The 20,470-nt window shown below is 57.0% G+C and overlaps 3 protein-coding genes across 3 annotated transcripts; all 3 read right to left on the bottom strand.

Annotated features, from left to right (window-relative positions):
* Positions 1 to 7,264: 7,264 nt before the first annotated feature.
* On the bottom strand, positions 7,265 to 8,170 carry LOC135290672 (hemoglobin subunit rho-like). The gene is made up of 3 exons (XM_064404603.1): positions 7,939 to 8,170; positions 7,834 to 7,840; positions 7,265 to 7,496 (listed from the first exon to the last, which is right to left on the bottom strand). The coding sequence occupies exons 1-3, from the start codon at positions 8,168 to 8,170 to the stop codon at positions 7,265 to 7,267; spliced, it is 471 nt and encodes a 156-aa protein (XP_064260673.1).
* A 3,152-nt stretch (positions 8,171 to 11,322) lies between these two features.
* Positions 11,323 to 12,911, bottom strand: LOC135290939 (hemoglobin subunit beta). The gene is made up of 3 exons (XM_064404961.1): positions 12,743 to 12,911; positions 12,425 to 12,647; positions 11,323 to 11,536 (listed from the first exon to the last, which is right to left on the bottom strand). Exons 1-3 carry the CDS (start codon positions 12,832 to 12,834, stop codon positions 11,408 to 11,410), a joined length of 444 nt encoding a protein of 147 aa, XP_064261031.1. The 5' UTR covers positions 12,835 to 12,911; the 3' UTR covers positions 11,323 to 11,407.
* Positions 12,912 to 14,564: 1,653 nt separating this feature from the next.
* LOC135290948 (hemoglobin subunit beta-like) lies at positions 14,565 to 15,971 on the bottom strand. Its single transcript, XM_064404966.1, has 3 exons — positions 15,807 to 15,971; positions 15,485 to 15,707; positions 14,565 to 14,791 (listed from the first exon to the last, which is right to left on the bottom strand). The coding sequence occupies exons 1-3, from the start codon at positions 15,896 to 15,898 to the stop codon at positions 14,663 to 14,665; spliced, it is 444 nt and encodes a 147-aa protein (XP_064261036.1). The 5' UTR covers positions 15,899 to 15,971; the 3' UTR covers positions 14,565 to 14,662.
* Positions 15,972 to 20,470: the final 4,499 nt, after the last annotated feature.

The raw sequence follows: 20,470 nt of genomic DNA, 5'->3' as shown, positions 1-20,470 counted from the left end.
CCCACAAGCTGCTGGGTGCTTGGCAAAGCCTGGCTGCCCTCAGCTGTGCTCAGCTCAGAGAGGCACAAACGGCCTGGCACCAAGGCACTTCCCCCAGGCTCTGCTGCCAAGGGTATTTTTAGGGAAGGAAAAGATCATCATGGGGCTTTTTCACAGAAAGAAGGAAAAAGAGAGGTGCAAATGATTTAAGATGATAATAATAATAATAATAGTGACAAAAATAGATCTGAAGTGAGGACGTGGCTCCCTGGCAGCAGAGAAGACGTGCTCTGCACACCCACACAGAAGGGATCCAGGAATCTCCTCCATAAACCCTGAACCCACACTCAGCTCTGCAGGTGAGGGTCACCTGGGACATCCCAGCCAGGTCCTGGTGCGTGCACAGGATCCTCCTCTGGGCCTGGGAGGCCAGAGCAAGGAGCAGCGGGCTCCCAGCTGCCATCCCAGCTGTGTGGGATGCACCCTGCTCTCCTGTAGCCATGATATCTCATGAAAAATCCTCTGCTGGGATTTTTCCTGTCCTGAGGAGCTGAGAGCCTCAGGAGAGAAATGCAAACAATAACTATCTGCTGCTGTGGAGTGCCACAGGTGCATCTTCCATTGGTCCATGTGGATTGTTTTCAATTGGTGACCAATCACAGCCCCCTGTGCCAAGGCTGTGAGCAGTCACAGGATTTTGTGATGCATTCTATTCCTATTCTGTTCTTGTCTTGGTAGCCTTCTGATCTTCTTCTCTCTCTGTTCTTTTAGTATCGTTTTAATGTAGTATTTTAATATGATATATAACATAATAAATCAGCCTTCTGATCAAAATGGAGTCAAGCCTCGTGTCCTCACACAAGGGGTCTTTGCCAAGACAACTCTCCCCTGCCCCTCTATCCAGGATCAGCTCCCAGTTCTCAGCTGCCATCCCAGGGGTGGGTTTGTGTGGGATGCACCCTGCTGTCCCCTGCTCTCAGCCAGGATGTTCTCTCCAGCCCTGTTCTCTCCAGCCCTGCTCTCTCCAGCCCTGATCTCTCCAGCCCTGCTCTCTCCAGCCCTGCTCTCTCCAGCCCTGCTCTCTCCAGCCCTGATCTCTCCAGCCCTGCTCTCTCCAGCCCTGCTCTCTCCAGCCCTGCTCTCTCCAGCCCTGTTCATCTCTCCAGCCCTGCTCTCTCCAGCCCTGTTCTCTCCAGCCCTGATCTCTCCAGCCCTGCTCTCTCCAGCCCTGCTCTCTCCAGCCCTGCTCTCTCCAGCCCTGATCTCTCCAGCCCTGCTCTCTCCAGCCCTGCTCTCTCCAGCCCTGCTCTCTCCAGCCCTGCTCTCTCCAGCCCTGTTCATCTCTCCAGCCCTGCTCTCTCCAGCCCTGTTCTCTCCAGCCCTGCTCTCTCCAGCCCTGCTCTCTCCAGCCCTGATCTCTCCAGCCCTGCTCTCTCCAGCCCTGATCTCTCCAGCCCTGATCTCTCCAGCCCTGCTCTCTCCAGCCCCTCATTGTCCCAGGGGCACAGAGCTTCTATATGTGTCCTGACTGCTCTTTTTGGGGAATTCTTCTGCAGGGTGAGCAGGATCTGCTCTGGGATCTGCTGGGGGATCTGCTCTGGGATCTGCTGGGGGATGTGCTCTGGGATCTGCTCTGGGATCTGCAGCTTGACCAAAGAGGCTGCACTAGGAGAATGAGGAACAGGCTGAGACCCTTCCGAGGGTGTTGGGGCTGAGCCCCAGGTTTGAGAAATCTCCGTGGGTGATCTCCCACATCAACAGATGTGTTACACACACACCACCACCCCAGGAGAGTGGTGAGAGGCGAGAGTGGTGCTCAGGCTCCCTTCCCCAGCCTGTGTGGCACTGGTGACCCCAGTGCTGCCCTGTCCCAGGCAGGTGCCACCAGTCCCAGGGCTCTGGGGCTCTTGGGGCTGCACTGAGCTTGTTGCAGCAGAAGGAAGCACATGTTCTGTGTGGAACCGAGGTTTAAATCCCCCATAAAAACACAGAGGGCAGCTGTTACCAGCCCAGAGCCTGCCCTGGTGTCCTGTGCAAGCTCTGGGAGCTCCCTCCACGCACTCCCTGGTGACAAGGCAGAGCAAAACAAATCCTGCAGCATCCCCAGTGTCCCATTCCCCCTGCAAAGGGGCTCATCAGAAGCATCAATCGTGGGATTTGGGGCACTCATGGTCCCCTCCAGCTGGAGCCACTCTGCCCAAGTCCAGAGCACGGCCCTGCCCGTGGCTGGGGTGAACAGGGGGAGCTTTAAGGTCCCTCCCAGCCCGAACCACTCCGTGATCCTACTGCTCCTGTCCCCCAGCTCAGCCCTTGCCGTGTCCCCTCACTCCCCCCAGGGCAGGAGAGGGGACGGCTGCAGCTGTGTCTGTGTCCCTCTCTGGCTCTGTGCTCCCAGGAGCTGCAGGACAGCAGCAATTGCCAGAATTTACTGAATTTACTGAATTGCCACTCACACTGGCCCCCGAGGGCACAGCTCGCTCCCACAGGTCTGAGCCTTTGGCAAATCCAGAGCTTTCTGTTTCCCTTCCTTTCCAAGTCCATTCACCATTCCAGCTGCTGCTGTTGCTGTAACCCTAGCTGCTCCCAGGGCCAGGCATTGCAGCAGATATTTATCAGGAAAGCACACAGCAGCTATAATTCTTATTGGGAATGCTGTTATTGCAGCTACAGCTGCGAGGAAAATCAGGACACGTGCCCAAGCCCAGAGCTGCCAGCCCAGCCCACAGAGCCCTGCTGGGCTCTGGGGAATACAAATCACAGCACAGCAGAGATGCTTCAAGGGCTCAGGCCAGGAATGCAGAACAGTGCCTGTGAAAAATGCCCACCACTTGTTTGTAAAATTTTAAAAGTGTAAGAGTAATAAAATGGTTATAAAAATAGCAATATAATTAGAGTAATAAAAATTTGGACAATTAGGATTAGGACAATATGAGACAATAAAAACAAAGAGTTATGGACAGTCCAGGTACCTTTTCTGGGCAAAATAAGCCTGAAAAAGGACCCACATTAACAGAAGATTAACCCTTAAAAGCAAGAGCCTGTTGCATATTCATACATCTCATACATGATGCATAAATTCCATTCAAACACAGGATTCTGTCTGATCACTGTCACCTTCTTCCTCTGAATCCTGACGGGGCCTCATGGCTGAGCTAGGCAGGAAGAAGTTGGTTTCTTCTGCTAATGGGGCAATAAATTATCTTTCTCTGAAAGATTTAGGTGTCCTGTGGCTGCTCAGTGTGAGTACCTCATTCCTTTCTTTAAAAAAACATCCCACATACATAATTTCTATTTTAACATTATGTTATAACCTAAAACTGTATTTAACACACTACTAACAAAATTAATACAGCACAACTTTCTAACATAACATATATAATATTCATTTTAATACACATTATTCACAGTGTCTTTTGCAAGGCAAAAATTAAAAGCAAGCTATAAATGCCCCTCAAGCTGACACTAAGGAGTTCCTGACTTGCCCACTGCTCTTTTTAGGGGCTGGAGTGGGAGAAGTTAAAACTTTTCCAGCCCCCAGCATTCATGGAAGTCACACTCAATGTGTCCGTGCAAACAGGGAACGGAATTGTTTAGCTGAGGCTGAACTCATCAGCATGCCATGAAATTGGTGTGTTTTCACCTGCCCCACGTCTCAGACAAAGCTCCAGACAGCTGCGCCTCCGCTCCTCACTGCAGCAGCTCAATGATTAGCTCGGTAAGTTAAATTAGCAGACAGCTTTCCAGGTGCTCTAATGGCCTTCAACACGAAAATACAGATTTTAGTATTTGAATCTGAGCATGCAAACTCGGATCTGCAGAGCATACTCATCCTCTGCAACACCCCCCAAAATAATTAGATGATTTATTCATCCTGAGCATCACCCACTGCTCTGGTCCAGGTAAAAATGGGCAAGAACTGGGACAAGTCCCACCCTGCAGCCACAGGGCTGCCCAGGGCCTCCCAGCCCGGCTGCAGAGAGCTGGGGCAGCATCCCAGCCCCGCTGAGCCCTGGGCACCCTCACAGCTGGGACTCCATGGCTTGCAGGGCTGTTCCAGCCCCAGCGGCTCTGGGATTCGGGTCACTGCAAAAGCCTCACGCTCCCTTCTCCACTGCTTGATGAGAAGTTTTGACAAGAGCTCCACAGGAGCCAGGCTTTCCCGTGGCAGAGCTTTGTGGAGAGAGGGCTGAGGAGGAAGAGGAGGATAATGATGATGATGATGGTGCCCTGTCTGCAAAGCAGCCCTCAGCTGACCTGGGCAAAGAGAGGTGCAGGTGATGCCTTGTGAGGCTGAGCCACAGCAGAGGCTGGGCAGAGCCACAGAATAAAGCAGGGATTGATTCAAGGATCTCCTCCATGGATCCACCCTGGGGCAGCACCAGAGCCCAGCCAGGGCTGCACCCAGGGTGAACCCAAATGGTCCCAAAATGCACCCAGGATGAACCCAAATGGTCCCAAAATGAACCCAAGATGAGCCCAAATGGTCCCAAAATGCACCCAGGGTGAACCCAAATGATCCCAAAATGCACCCAGGATGAACCCAAATGATCCCAAAATGCACCCAAGATGAACCCAAATGGCCCCAAAATGCACCCAGGATGAACCCAAATGGCCCCAAAATGCACCCAGGATGAACCCAAATGGTCCCAAAATGCACCCAAGATGAACCCAAATGGTCCCAAAATGCACGAGCGCTGCCGGGGTCTCTCCCTGGGCTCAGCTCTGCTCCATGTGCACATTGCAGTTCAGTGTCCAACCCCAGCTGCAGCCCCTTCAGTCCCATCCTTGTTTTTCTCTCTGCAGCCCACGGGGTTTGTGCTCCTGGGCTGAGATTGGGATCATTTGTCCTTGGTGCCCAGCTGGAGTAGGAATTGTTTTGTGTCCCTGCTCTGTGCACAGAGCTCACCATCCCCTGATGTGAACCCAGACCCCACACTAAAGCAGCACAGAAGGTGAAAAATATAAAAAGTGCAGAAGGGTCTGGTCCCAGAGGTAGCTGTGTGCAGGCAGTGAGAGTCCTGCACTTCACCCCAAGTCAGGTAAGACTGAGGGGTGGGAAAGAGACACTCAGCAGCAGCTCAGAAATGTGATTGCTGCACGTGTCTGGGTCTCTGCTGCAAGAATTTGGGCTAGAAGGGCACTGACAGAGGGGAGGAGGCAAGGGGGTGGAACAAAGGAAAGATGAGGCAGATCAGCTCTGACAAGTCCCTCTGGGGCTTCCAACCTTCCTCCGAAGTCACCAAGGGATCAGAAATCCTTTAACATCCCCGTGCTGTTTCTGGGGGCCTTTGCAGCTCGGCTGCAGTTGCCATGACATCAGGTTGTGGCAGAGAGAGGAGAAAGTTGGATCCTGTTCCCAGCCTGCCCCTGCAGCAGGGCTCAGGGCAGGGCCCCTCCTGCAGCCTCACCCCTGCTCTGCCCATGTGCATTAAGGGCATCCCAGGGAACTGCAAGGGTCCCTCTGTGCCACAGGCAAAGAGATTTTCTGTCCAAATATCTCTGAGGCGTGGCACGGCATCAGAAACTGAAACAGGCCCTGCAGGAGCAGAGATTCTTTGGGCAAGAATTTCCACTCAGTCCTAGAGAAAACAATGTTTTCCTTTACCTCCCAAAAGCCATGAAGCATCTTTTAAGCATCAGAGCGAGTACAGTCCAGCCCCACCCTTGCAGCAGTGCCAAACACAGCACACACATCCCAGGGCAGCTGATGTTGTGACTGCAACCCAACCCCAGCAGCTCGGGCTCCTGAAATGCTCCATGACGCTGCCACTCCTGACAGAATTCCCTTGAGAGGTGTAAAATCGTGTCTAGAAATACGTGAAAAATAACCCCGGCAGGGGCAGCACAGAGCTGCTCAAAGAGTATTTTTGGCTTGTGCTAAGAAGTGAACTGGGGACTTCTCCTGCTCCAGCAATTTTGATAAGTGTGGGGATAAGGCCAAGACAAAAATAATTACATCTGATAGTCCCCTGGTTCACCTGCCCCTCACTAACATTTGAATAAAAATTCTCTAAAAGATGCTGGGAGTTGCAATCAGCACAGATTTGGTTCAGGTCTGATTGAGAAAAGATGGAAAACTCCTGAGTCCCTCTGAATGCAGCTCTGGAATGGTGGAAGCTCAGCCCAGCAGGATGATGGATTGTGCTCCCACAGCACCACAAACCTTTGATGAATGAGCTGCACATGGGAGAGAAAGGCAGGGAATGTCCACAACAACAGCAGGGAGTAATGGCTGAGCAGAATTCAGGAGAGGAGGATTGCTCTTGGGCAAAATGGGTAGGAAAAAGCAGTGGGAAAATGTTAAATTATAGAAATGACCATTGTGGGAGATGGCATCTCTCCTCCAGGCTGGGGCTGGGCTGCCAGACCCAAGGCTGCTGTCACCAAGGCTCTGCTGTGACCAAGGCTCTGCTGGCACTGGAACCCCCTCACCACCACCAGCTTTTCCTTTGTGTCTCTCTGCTTTTTCTGTGCAGATTCTCCCCCTCCCCAGTCCCTCTCCCCCCCAGACCCCTCCTGCTGCCCACAGGTTTCCTCCCCTGACTTCTCCCTGAGGCAGAATTCCCCTCCTGAAGGGCTCCCACACCCTGCACACTCCTCCTCCTCCTCAGCCCTGGTTGGGGCATGGCTCACTCCCTGCTCCCTGCCACAGCAGAACCCTGTCTTTCCACAGACAGCTCTGGGAAAACAGTATTTGTTTCATTCTTAAAAATAAAATAAAACAAAGCCAGAAAGAAAGAACCTCAAACTAGTTCCCCATTTTCAGAATGCTGAAGCATTTGGATTTGGCCTGAGACCCACCCTGAAAAACACTATTTTTTTTAGTAGACATAAATGAAGAGAATTGTCCTTTTTAAATTAAAAGTGTTGGAGGAGGAGGGAGTGTGCCACGCCCCGTGCTGGGCAAGGCAGGACCCTGCTCCTTGGTTCTGCCTGTCTTGCTGTGGGAGCTTGGATTTCCTGAAATGCTCTGCTGAGCTCCCCTCTGCTCTGGGTCCTCAGCCCAGGCTGCACCTTCCCCTGGGGCTGTTCCACCAGGTAACACCAGGCTCCTCCAGGTGTTCTCTCCATCCCTGCCTCTCCCTTGTGCTGTGCTGGCACCAAAAATGGGACTTTTGGGGGAGAAAGTCACAGACACCACTGCAAAGACCTTCACACAAACCATCACCTCTCTGGGGTACTCCACAGGGATTGCTCCCCTCCAGCCCCAGAAAATGTCCCTGGACAGAGCAGCAGCCAGGTCTGGCTGTCCCCAGAGAGCCAGGGAAGGGCGGGGGCTGCACACTCAGCTCACCCTGAAGTTCTCGGGGTCCACGTGCAGCTTGTCGCAGTGCAGCTCCGACAGCTTGGAGTAGGTGCCCTTCAGGTTGTCCAGGTTCTTGATGGCCTCCCCGAAGGAGGTCAGCACCTTCTTGCCATGGGCACGCACCTTGGGGTTGCCGATGATGGCCGTGGGGCTGGACAGGTTCCCGAAGTCAGAGAAGAACCTCTGGGTCCAGGGGTAGACGATCAGCAGCCTGGGGAGAGACACGGGCGGGTGAAGCTGCCTGACTCAGTGGCTCCCTGCAGGGCAGGGCCCTTCTACATGGCTGTGTTCGAGGGTGCCAGGACGAGGAAGAGATGAGAAACTTGACTCCATGTTTCAGAAGGCTGATTTATTATATTATTATATATATAATGTTAATGATATATTGAAACTAGAGTAAAAGAATTGAGAGGAAAGATCTATGAGAAGGCTAGAAAGGACAGGAGAGCAATGATAACAGAATCTCGTGACTCTCGGAGAGTCCAAGCCAGCTGACTGTGACTGCCCATTAATTAGAAACAGCCAACAAGCACCAATCACTGATGCACCTGTTGCCTTCCACAGCAGCAAATAATTATTGTTTACATTTCTTTCCTGAAGCTCCTCAGCTTCTCAGGAGAAAAATCCTGACAAAAGGATCTTTCAGCAAATACCATGACTGCACTTCTGGAGCTGCACCCTGGCCAGGGCCTCGCCGCCGCATTCCTCCACGCTGACCTTGGCCCAGACGCTGGTGATGAGCTGCTTCTCCTGGCTGCCCAGTGCACCATGGTGGCTGCAGGAGCTCACAGAGCCGTGCTGAGCCCGGAGCCTGGGCCGGGTTTTATGGCCTGGGCCAGCCCCGGGCAGGGGTCCTGGGGCAGCAGGAGGGGGTGGCCTGGGCATGGCACCCCAGAAGGGGCCTCTGGTTATCCTGAGCTCCAGAGCTCATCCCATCCCCTCTGTGGGGCAGCTCCTTCCCCTTCCAGCAGGGCCGTGCCGAGCAGGGGCTGCAGGAGCCCAGCAATGCCCATCCCCACTGCCATGCAGGGGCTCAGGGCCGGCTCCTGGCCCCGTGAGCTCCTGCCCCAGCTCTTTGCACACCCAGCTCTGCCTGGCATCAGTGACGAGGTGAATGTTCAAAATTTGTTCTGTAGCCCATGGCAGAGCCACGCAGAGGGGTTTGCCCCCAAAAAACCCTGCAGGTCCCTGCCCTGCCCAAGGCCTGGTGTCCTTGCAGCAGCAGGAGCTGTGCTGGAGCTGCTCACAGGATGCTCAGGCTCTGCAGCCAAATCTGCATTAACCCCATTGTCCTTCTCCTGTAACAGAACTTGACCTCTTGGATTTATTTGTGCCTTTTGGAGCTGGAGGAATTATAGCTGGACTTTGGAGTCCAACTTCTGAGCTGGACTTCAATTATCATGGTTGGTGCTTTCCAGTTGGAGATGTTCTCAGACAGAGTGTCAGACTGGTTTGGGTTGGACGGACCATGAAGCTCACCCCTGCTGCCCAGACCTTGTCCCCTCAGCTGTGCCAGGGCCAGCCTGCTGCAGTGCTGTGGGCAGGAGCAGGGCCAGGCAGCAGCACCATTCCTGCCTGCAGCCACATCCCTGAGCAGCCCTGAAACGACCTTGGAGCACGGGGTTGGCTGCTGCAGGTCCTGCTGTGGGCTCTAAAACCTGCACAGGCTCAGCTCAGGGATGTCCAGCGTGTGGGGGAGCCCCTTCTGACCCTGCCCAGTTCCCCCTGCCACGTTCAGCCGGGCCAGGCTGTCCTGCAGGAGAGGTTTGGATTCCCCTGGCACACCCTGGAGTTACCAGGGGTGCAGCTCCTCACCAGGAGCAGTGCCCCGGGGAGATTTCCTCTGTTGTTTTTGCACAGAGCCCCAGGAAACACCATTCTTGCCGAAATCAGCACAGGGGTTTGATGCCAAGTGCCAGGGTCAGTTTTCCTGTTGTTTTCCAGAGGGCTGGGCTGGGCTGAGGAGGAGCTGCTGATCCTGCAGCCTGGGGATGGGTGAGGGCATGACCAGGCTGCAGCAGAGCCCCAGGGCTGCCCAAGCTCCTCCATCAGCACTTCCTCCAGGGACCATCTCCTGATAAGTGTCTTTTGCACTGGAAATATGGCAGGAAAAGCAATTAAAAGAAAGCAAATAGCGAGGGAGGTCTCCAGCCTGACAATATCTTCCCCCCCCCACTAGTTGTAGACTCTTTTTTTAGTCTTAATAATCTTCATTAAATTTGCTTACATTTGCCTTTTCTGCAGCAAATCCAGTCCCCACAGCTGAGGGCTGGACCACCATGGCAAATGAAGTCAAGCTCAGCCTGGAACAGGCAGGAAGAGGGGATAGGCAGGGGAAAAGGCTGCCAGGCTGCCACCAGTGCCCACCCTCCTGCACCCCCTTATCAGCCCCTCCAGGAGCTGGGTGCTGCCAGTGCTGCACTGGGCACCACCCAGGGGGTGCAGGCAGCCACAGGGGTGTTCCGACACCATGGAGTGGGAGCAGGAAAAGCAGCACTGGGGGGATTGGTGTGCTGGGGCACTGGGAGCAGGGTGGGAGTGGAGGTGGGAGTGAAGGCACAAGGCAGCAGCACTGAGGGCTGTTCCCATCCTGCTGTGCCTCAGCAGGTGCAGGGAATGCCAGAGCCTTGGGGGTCTGCTCGGGTTTGGGATCATGGAATGATAGAATGGGCTGGCAGGGACCCCAAATCCCACCCAGTGCCACCCTGCCAGGGCAGGGACACCTTCCCCTGTGCCAGGCTGCTCCAGCCCCAGTGCCCAGCCTGGCCTTGGGCACTGCCAGGGATCCAGGGGCAGCCCCAGCTGCTCTGGGCACCCTGTGCCAGCCCTGCCCACCCTGCCAGGAACAATTCCTCATGGCCAAGATCCCATCCATTGCTGCCCTCTGGCACTGGCAGCCATTCCCTGGGTGCTGTCCCTCCTTTGTCCCCAGTCCCTCTGCAGCTCTTGTCCTTCCCACCCCCAGACACGTTGCTGGCAGGAGGAGTCCTGCTCATTCACACAGTTCACTCCTTTCCCTGGAGCCCATGAACACTCACCTTCATGGGAAACTACTCATATCTCTCATGAAGCCAATGTAAGTCATGAAATATCTGGGGGTTTGGTGACTGTGCCTGCCCGCTCTCCCTGCAGGGAGAAAAACCCTCTGGGACTGGCTGTGAATCATCTTCTCTCCCTCTCAGTGTGTACCTTGCCAGCAGGAACAAAATGCCTCTTTTTTTGGGTGTCGTGACTGAGAAAGGGCATTTCTGGGTCACAGAGGGCTTCTAACACCTTCCTGTGGGTCAGGGGCAGAGAGTGAGTGCCCGGAGATGTGGGTGAGGCAGAGACAGAGCACAGTGCAACCTGCCTGCCAGAATAGCTTTGCCCAATGTTTTCCCTTAGAAGTGGCACATCCTTTCAGCCAAGCATCGCTTTTGCCTCGTCATGCTCTGTTCAGATGTGCTTCCCATGCCAAGAACAAACCCTACCCAAGGAGTCCTGCTCTGCAGACACCCAAACCCACCCAAAACTCCCATCCAGGAAATTAAGTCTGCTCTTGGCAGAATTGGGCCCCCCCAACTGCAGAGTGGGTGGCGCAGGGTGGGAGGGATGTGAATAAACAAAGTCTGCTCAGGCCTTGATAGCAAAATGTTTATCTAAAACCTGCCCCCACCCAGCTGGCTGCTGGGCCTGTGTGACTCAGCTGATTTTGGGTAGGTTTTATGCCAGGGATGAGCCAGGGTAGATTAAAGTCTTCAATTTGTTTATCTTCCCCCTCCGAAAAATAGGAGTCCTCTCAATTTCCCTTGTCTAGGAGAGACATGCAGGTTTGACAGCAAAATTCTGAGTAGTTCTCCGTGCAAAGCCCCGGTGTGACCCCGGGGGTGGCAGGATTTACCAACCCCATATCCTGCAAGCACAATTTCCAGAGGCCAGTCCCAGAGAAACCACCGAACCCCCCCAGAAGGAAGGCAGGGTGTTTTCTGTGACCCCGCTGGAGCTGCCCGCTGTGCCCCGAGCCCTCCCCGCCCCAGGGACACACGGACGCGGCAGAGTTGGCAGGATGAGCTTTATTTGCTGTCAGAAGCGGGTGGCTCGGCGGCAGCGGGTGCGGGCGCTGCCGGGCGCTCCTGCGGCTCCTCAGTGGTACTTGCGGGCCAGGGCGTGGGCCACCACGCGCACCAGCTTCTGCCAGGCAGCCTGGCAGTCGGGAGTGAAGTCCTTGCCGAAGTGGGCGGCCAGGACGACGACCAGGATGTCACCCAGGAGCTGTGGGGAGGGACCAGAGCGGCCTCAGGTGAGCAGTGCCCCCCGCGCAGCCCCGCACAAGCACTCCCACTGCACCCAGGGAAGCCTCTGGAAACCTGCAGTCCTAAAAACCTCCCCCAGCTCCTTTCTGAGATGCACCTTAAACTTGGTCTCTGCTCTTGCTCTAAAGGTTCAGGTTCCGCTACCGTATGGGAAGAGTAACCAAAAATTATCCAGAGTTTTTTGGAGTAAATTTTTCTTTGTCCCTTCCGGCTTTGTTTTGGAGTTTCTCTCAAGCAGAAGACCCAGCCGAGCTCCCAGGGCAGCAGGAGATGGTGCTTGGACCCACAGAGCACAAACAAGGAGCTCATGCTGACACAGCCTTTTTTGCCAGCCCCAGCCCCAGCCTAGGGACAAATGGTGGGGGAAATTCCCCACTGAGACACTCTCAGCCAAAGTTTTCTCTCTGTAGATCCTCTTTTTACTTCTGGCATCCAGCTGCCATCTCCTGCTCCTCACTCATCTCTCCGTCCTCCTCTGTGCCACACTTTGCTTTTGCTCCTTCTCTTCCCCCTTGGCTCAAACCTCTTCCTGCTCAACAACTGCTCTCACTTTGTTCTCCCCCTCCATTCCCTCACTGGAGCCACATCCTCCCCTCCCCTGCCGCCTGCCCACAGCCCTGTCACCTCTCAGCCCCCTGTTCACAGCCCCTGTCACCTCTCAGCCCATGTGGTTCCTCCCCACCAGGCTGCCCTGGGTCCCTTCCCTCCCTGTCCCTCTGCATCTCCCCCCACGCCAGCCCCAGCCCCTCTTCCTCCCGCACTGCCCTGGCTGGGGAAATCCCTCTCCTGGTGGATCAGGCTCTGGGGACAGCCCGCACTGGGGAGGGCAGGGCAGGGCAGGACTCACCCTGAAGTTCTCGGGGTCCACGTGCAGCTTGTCGCAGTGCAGCTCCGACAGCTGGGAAAAGGTGTTCTTGATGCTGTCCAGGTTCTTGACGGCTTCCCCGAAGGAGGTCAGCACCTTCTTGCCATGGGCTTGCACCTTGGGGTTGCCAAGGACGGCGGTGGGGCTGGACAGGTTCCCGAAGGAGGCGAAGAACCTCTGGGTCCAGGGGTAGACGATCAGCAGCCTGGGGAGAGACACAGAGAGACAGAGTCACATCAGCATTCCCGTGGCTGGAACGTTTCCCTCTGCAGCTGCAGGGCCCTTTGGAGCTGCACCTACCTGGCCAGGGCCTCGCCACCGCACTCGGCGACGTTGACCTTGCCCCAGAGGCCGGTGATGAGCTGCTTCTCCTCAGCTGTCCACTGCACCATGGTGTTGGCAGGAGGGCTGCGTGTCGCACGGAGGAACGCTGGGCTCTTGCTCCCGAAGGATCGCACGCTGGGGAGCCTCTGCCCGGCCCCGCTTTTATCCCCTGCACGGGGCCCCTCCTCTCCCCGCTGCACCCCTCCATTGGCTGCGCCCCCGGGGGGGCCCCGCGGCCCTGGCACCCGGGGGAGGGACCCAGCATCAGGGTGGGGCCCGGGGCAAGGTGCCCAGATCCAGGCTGGGCTGGGCTGGCCGGCCGCCCTCCCCGTCCCTGATTTCCAGCCCTGCTGAAGGGCCATTATCTCCACGCAGAGCCCCAGCACGGCCCCGTGCACGTCCTGCAGCAGCTCCCCGGGGAAGGTGCCAGCCCTGGTGTCCCTGGGGTGTGCCAGCCCCTGAGGCAGGAGGTGCCAACCTGGGGCTCCTGGGTTCTCCCTCTGAGTGCACCAGGTTCTCCTTCTCCCCTTCCTGCAGGACCTGTCGGGCTTTGGGCTCTCCCTTTGCTTTCCCATCAGCTCATTAGGAGTTTGATTAACTTCAGGGTGACACTGCTAAAACCACGGCAAGGCTTCACAGCCAAGAGGGAGCTCCTGTCTCAAAGAACCTCTTGGCAGAGGTCAGGCAGGGCTGGAAAGGAGATGTTATAACCCAGGGCAAACCAGCTCCCTGCTGGCTCACAGGGCATGAGGAGAGGTGGGAACACTGGGATTACTGGGATACCATGGAATCCCCAAATCCCTGGGGCTGGCACAGCCCTGCCAGCCCAGGCAGTGCCAGCTGTGCCCCATGGCCACCTTGTCCCCAGCCCAGAGCACTCAGTGCCACCTGCAGGGGACACCTGCAGGGATGGGCACTGCCAAGCTCCCTGGGCAGCCCCTGCCAAGGCCTGAGCACCCTTTCCAGGAAGAAAAAACATCTGCACAGATGTGCAGCCTGATAGTGCCTGACCCAGGGGTTTGGCAGCCAGAGGATCAGTGGTGTCTGAGAACTGGGAGAGGCAGCTGGGTCTCTGCTCTTCTGCTCCTGTGCCCAGCTGAAGGTGGGAGGGGACAGGGATGGAGCTCATGGGGCATGGGAATGCCCTGCTGGGGTCTGCATGACCTTGGAGCAAAGTGTTTGTGTTTGTCCCTGCTCACTGCAGGAGGGGCTTGGCCAAGGATCCCAGCCAGGCTGGGGGTGGCACTGTTCCCACTGCAAGCAGCACTGCTGTTTCATGGGATCACAGAACCCCAGACTGGCTTGTGCTGGAAGGGACCCAAAATCTCATCCAGTCCCTCCCCTGCCACAGGGGGAGCAGGGACACCTTCCACTGTCCCAAGATTTTTTCAAGTCCCATCCAACCGAGTTAGAGGGTTGTGTCTGTTACCTTCTGCCTTTGCTAATCTAAGAATCTTGGGGTTTTAAAAAACCCCAAGCCAACAAAACCCCACATGTAGGAAGTTATGAGCCATGGCCCCACTCTCCCTGTCACTTCTCCCACTGCACATTTTTGTACAGTTCTACTCTGCTCACTCTGTGAAAGTCTTCAAACATTGACCAAGCAATGATGCCCCCAAAAAGTGCCAGAGTGTTCCCGTTTGTATTTTGTGGTGTTTATTTGGGTTTTGTCTTGAACACTCCCCTGGGATCTCCATCTTAGACAAGCTGCACTTGCCTGAAGGAGATCGTGGCTCATGTTATCCCATGTGAGCCCCTGTCCCTCCCTCCCGTTCCCACAAAGAGCCAGACATCTCCTGGTGGCTGGAGCAGCTGGTGTTTATTGGTGGTTAGAGCCCAGCAGAACCCGAGGAGATTCCCCAGGAGTGTCTCCAGGCAGGAGGGCTCCCAGGAGGCTCAGTGGTACTCGTGGGCCAGGGCGTGGGCCACCACACGCACCATCTTCTGCCAGGCAGCCTGGCAGGCGGGGGTGAACTCCTTGCCGAAGTGGGAGGCCAGGACGACGATGAGGATGTCACCCAGGAGCTGTGGGGAGCGAGCAGAAGCTGTCAGCCGTGCTGCCCCCACACCCCTCCCTGCTGTGCCCCCTGCCCTCTGGGCAGTTCACAGCACAGCAGGGAGCAGATTTGTCCTGGCCCCATCCGTGCACAGGCTCTGAGTGTGCTCCCCGTGCACTCAGGGGTCTGAGTGTGCTGGAACCTCCCTGGGTGTGCTGGATCCTCCTCCAGCACCTTCCTGTGCCTGCTCTGCAGGGTCCTCCCTCAGCTTCTACTGGCTTTACTCCTTCCTCTTCCATCCCTCCCACCCTGGCTGTCCCTGGGCTCAGAACCCTCCTGCCAAAGTGCCTGTGCTTTTTTCCCTTCTGGTATAACCACTCCCTCAGAGCCAAGCCCAGCTTTCCCTCTAAATCCCATCTCAATTCCTTCCCTCTGGCTGCTCCAGGCTGTTTCTTCTGCCCAGGACACGCTGGTCTGTGCATTTCTGCCCATTCACCCTGCCTGCCTTGCCTCCCTCACAGATCCCAGCCCCATAACTCCTCTCTGTTGCCCCCAGATATGACTCTCCTTCCCCCTCCACTGTCCCAACCCTGCACGGGCTCTCAGGCAGCCCCAGGGTTTCTCTGGAGGTCTCAGTGGCTGTCAGACCCCTCTGAGCCCCTGAAGCCCCTCCTGAGCCCAGCCCTCTGCCCAGCCCGGGCTGGAGCTGAGTGTGGCTCACCCTGAAGTTCTCGGGGTCCACGTGCAGCTTGTCACAGTGGAGCTTGCTCAGCTGAGCAAAACATTTCTTGATGCCATCCAGGTTCTTGACAGCCTCCCCAAAGGAGGTCAGCACCTTCTTGCCATGGGCACGGACCATGGGGTTGCCAGTGACAGCGGTGGGGCTGGACAGGTTCCCAAAGGAGGCAAAGAACCTCTGGGTCCAGGGGTAGACGATCAGCAGCCTGGGGAGAGGTGGAGGGGCACAGACAGACAGAGACGTTGATGTTCCAGTGATGGGAGTGTTTCCCTGCATGCAGGGGCAGTTCTGGAGCTGCACTTACCTGGCCAGGGCCTCGGCGCCGCATTCGGCGACGTTGACCTTGGCCCAGAGGCTGGTGATGAGCTGCTTCTCCTCAGCTGTCCAGTTCACCATGGTGTTGGCAGGAGGTTGCTCGAGCTTCCCTGAACAATGCCGAGGACGTGGCTCTGAGGCTGCCCCAGGGATTTTTATAGACAGCTCAGCCTAATCTCAGTCCTCGGAGCCACTGCTTGGGGCTGGGGAGGGAGCGGGGCTGCACAAGGGCAGATAGTGGCTTTGGAAGCTGTCCAAGGGGGAGAGAGGCCCTTTCCCCCCTCAGTCTGTGCAGGGACAAGCATCACCTCAGCCCCCAGCACAGGTGGAGCTGCCGGCCCGTGGGGGCTCCAGGGCTGTGTCCTGCTGGGGAACATCATCCCCTCCTGCCGAGTGAATCCTTCATGGTGCTGTGCACATGGAATCATGGAATCCCCCACCACTCCAGGCTGGGAGGCACCTTAAAGCCCATGGAGTGCCACACCTGCCATGGCAGGGACACCTTCCACTGTGCCAGGCTGCTCCAACCTGGCCTTGGGCACTGCCAGGGCAGCCACAGCTTCCCCGGGCACCCAGAGCCCCTCCAGTTAATTCTCAGCATGCTCTCCAGCAGCTGCACCAGTGCCCCAGGGCACTCACCAGCTAAAAACATGAGTTTAAACTCCCTGAGAAAGAATTCCAAGGGATTCTATATTTGAAGGTTATTGAGCCATGGAGAAATCTGAAGGAAGCCTGCTGTGCCAGGCTGGCCCAGAGGCTGTTTGCAGCAGTGGCCAGGGGTCCACAGCACCGTGCACCAGTGAGGCAGTGAGGGGCTGGATCACCTCTCAGTGAGGAGCTGGATCACCTCTCAGTGAGGGGCTGTGTCACCTCTCAGTGAGGGGCTGGATCACCTCTCAGTGAGGGGCTGTGTCACCTCTCAGTGAGGGGCTGTGTCACCTCTCAGTGAGGGGCTGGATCACCTCTCAGTGAGGGGCTGGATCACCTCTCAGTGAGGGGCTGGATCACCTCTCAGTGAGGGGCTGGATCACCTGTCAGTGAGGGGCTGGATCACCTCTCAGTGAGGGGCTGGATCACCTCTCAGTGAGGGGCTGGATCACCTCTCAGTGAGGCAGTGAGGGCTGGATCACCTCTCAGTGAGGGGCTGGATCACCTCGCAGTGAGGGGCTGGATCACCTCTCAGTGAGAGGCTGGATCACCTCTCAGTGAGGGGCTGGATCACCTCTCAGTGAGGGGCTGTGTCACCTCTCAGTGAGGGGCTGTGTCACCTCTCAGTGAGGGGCTGGATCACCTCTCAGTGAGGGGCTGGATCACCTCTCAGTGAGGGGCTGGATCACCTCTCAGTGAGGGGCTGGATCACCTCTCAGTGAGGGGCTGTGTCACCTCTCAGTGAGGGGCTGGATCACCTCTCAGTGAGGGGCTGTGTCACCTCTCAGTGAGGGGCTGTGTCACCTCTCCAGTGAGGGGCTGTGTCACCTCTCAGTGAGGGGCTGGATCACCTCTCCAGTGAGGGCTGGATCACCTCTCAGTGAGGGGCTGGATCACCTCTCAGTGAGGGCTGGATCACCTCTCAGTGAGGGGCTGTGTCACCTCTCAGTGAGGGGCTGGATCACCTCTCAGTGAGGGGCTGTGTCACCTCTCAGTGAGGGGCTGGATCACCTCTCAGTGAGGGGCTGGATCACCTCTCAGTGAGGGCTGGATCACCTCTCAGTGAGGGGCTGTGTCACCTCTCAGTGAGGGGCTGGATCACCTCTCAGTGAGGGGCTGTGTCACCTCTCAGTGAGGGGCTGTGTCACCTCTCAGTGAGGGGCTGGATCACCTCTCAGTGAGGGGCTGTGTCACCTCTCAGTGAGGGGCTGTGTCACCTCTCAGTGAGGGGCTGGATCACCTCTCAGTGAGGGCTGGATCACCTCTCAGTGAGGGGCTGTGTCACCTCTCAGTGAGGGGCTGGATCACCTCTCAGTGAGGGGCTGTGTCACCTCTCAGTGAGGGGCTGGATCACCTCTCCAGTGAGGGGCTGGATCACCTCTCAGTGAGGGGCTGGATCACCTCTCAGTGAGGGGCTGTGTCACCTCTCAGTGAGGGGCTGGATCACCTCTCAGTGAGGGGCTGGATCACCTCTCAGTGAGGGGCTGTGTCACCTCTCAGTGAGGGGCTGTGTCACCTCTCAGTGAGGGGCTGGATCACCTCTCAGTGAGGGGCTGTGTCACCTCTCAGTGAGGGGCTGTGTCACCTCTCAGTGAGGGGCTGGATCACCTCTCAGTGAGGGGCTGTGTCACCTCTCAGTGAGGGGCTGTGTCACCTCGCAGTGAGGGGCTGTGTCACCTCTCAGTGAGGGGCTGGATCACCTCTCAGTGAGGGGCTGGATCACCTCTCAGTGAGGGGCTGTGTCACCTCTCAGTGAGGGGCTGGATCACCTCTCAGTGAGGGGCTGGATCACCTCTCCAGTGAGGCAGTGAGGGGCTGGATCACCTCTCCAGTGAGGCAGTGAGGGGCTGGATCACCTCTCAGTGAGGGGCTGGATCACCTCTCCAGTGAGGGGCTGGATCACCTCTCAGTGAGGGGCTGGATCACCTCTCCAGTGAGGCAGTGAGGGGCTGGATCACCTCTCCAGTGACGGGCTGGATCACCTCTCCAGTAAGGCTGTGAGGGGCTGGATCACCTCTCAGTGAGGGGCTGGATCACCTCTCCAGTGAGGGGCTGGATCACCTCTCAGTGAGGGGCTGGATCACCTCTCCAGTGAGGCAGTGAGGGGCTGGATCACCTCTCAGTGAGGGGCTGGATCACCTCTCAGTGAGGGGCTGGATCACCTCTCAGTGAGGGGCTGTGTCACCTCTCAGTGAGGGGCTGGATCACCTCTCAGTGAGGGGCTGTGTCACCTCTCAGTGAGGGGCTGTGTCACCTCTCCAGTGAGGGGCTGTGTCACCTCTCAGTGAGGGGCTGTGTCACCTCTCAGTGAGGGGCTGGATCACCTCTCCAGTGAGGGGCTGTGTCACCTCTCAGTGAGGGGCTGTGTCACCTCTCAGTGAGGGGCTGGATCACCTCTCAGTGAGGGGCTGTGTCACCTCTCCAGTAAGGCTGTGAGGGGCTGGATCACCTCTCAGTGAGGGGCTGGATCACCTCGCAGTGAGGGGCTGGATCACCTCTCAGTGAGAGGCTGGATCACCTCTCAGTGAGGTTGTGAGAGGCTGGATCACCTCTCCAGTGAGCAGACACAGCTCCCATGTGCCTGTGAGGATGGCAGGGTGAGCCTGGTCAGCACTGCCCCAGCTCAGAGCAGTCCTGCAGAGAGAGACCTGGCAAGAACCAAAGGCAAGCACAGCCCAGAGAGTCCCAGACGTGGGCTCACCCTGCTGCTCCATTCAATTTTATAAGAGTTATTTCTCAGCATGCTTGAAAATCCCCTGCTTCCTGCCTCGGGGGAGCAGCCTGGCTGGGAGATTTGGGAGCTCAGGACTGCCTGCTCAGGGAGCTCTCTGGGACACAGGCTGGGAGGGGAAATGTTCATCTCATGTGATGGGCAGGGGCCATTTCTGTAGCTCTTTTTGAGTCTGCAGAGTCAAAGGGAGATCTCCTTCCCCAGTGCAAACCCAGCAGCACCGGGCAGCTCATTCCCAGCTGCTTCCCAGACAGAAGAGCAGGCCCTGCTCTCAGCCTGGGATAGATTTCACTATGCTCAGGACCCTTCCCTCCAGCATCCTTCCAGGGCTGTTCCCTTTGGTGTGGATGGAAGATCTCTGAACTCCTGGAATCATAGGATCATGGAATAGTTAAGGTTGGAAAGGATCTTCAGGATATCTCATTCCACCCCCCTGCCACAGGCAGGGAACCTTCTACTGGAGCAGGTTGTGGCCACACACTTGCCCCCTTCCATGGACAAGAACCTTCCCTTTAGAGACAAAGGAGGGCCAAAGGCAGCTGCAGTGAGGCCCTCGTGCCCCAAGCAGAGTCCCTTGGTCCCTGATTGCAGCAGTGTCCCCGCCAAGCTTTGCAGAGCCCTTATCAGCAGCAGTGGCATCTGTGCCCAGGCTCTGCTCTGGAGCCAGGCCAGCCTCCACGCTCCTCCAGAGACTGCAGGGCCTTGTGTCGTAAGCCAGCAGGTCCTGGGGGTGTCCTTGTTCCTATTTTAAAATCCCAGAAGGTTTGCCTTGGGAGGGACCTCACAGCCCACCCAGTGCCACCCTGCCATGGCAAGGACACCTTCCCCTGTGCCAGGCTGCTCCAGCCCCAGTGCCCAGCCTGGCCTTGGGCACTGCCAGGGATCCAGGGGCATCCTGCATCCAGGGCTCTCCTGTACTCTCCTGACCTGTTTTTGGCTCCGGGGGCTGGTGGTAGCTGTGGCTTGGTCACACCAGAGAGGACAGCTGTCACTGGTGAGTGGGACACTGGCTCTGTGACACAGGCACCATCCCTGTCACTGTCCCTAGCCCTGCACAGCAGGACTGTCCAGGTGCTGGTCAGAGAGCAGGACTGCACAGCACCACTGGCACGTGTCCAGAGGAGAGCAGACTGATCACAGTGAGATCACTCACTGAGCTGGAACGGCCCTGCTGAAGTCCCCAGCCACTGTACTGGGTGCTGCCCCAGGCCAGGGTGCTGCTGGCTGCACCCACCCTCCAGCGCTGCTGCTGGAAAGTTCCACGGCTCTGAGCT

Source organism: Passer domesticus, chromosome 2 (assembly GCF_036417665.1).
Source record: "Passer domesticus isolate bPasDom1 chromosome 2, bPasDom1.hap1, whole genome shotgun sequence".
Taxonomy (NCBI): Eukaryota; Metazoa; Chordata; class Aves; order Passeriformes; family Passeridae; genus Passer; species Passer domesticus.
The sequence above is the reverse complement of the archived record's forward strand: the minus strand, read 5'-3'. Positions and strand labels throughout refer to the sequence as shown.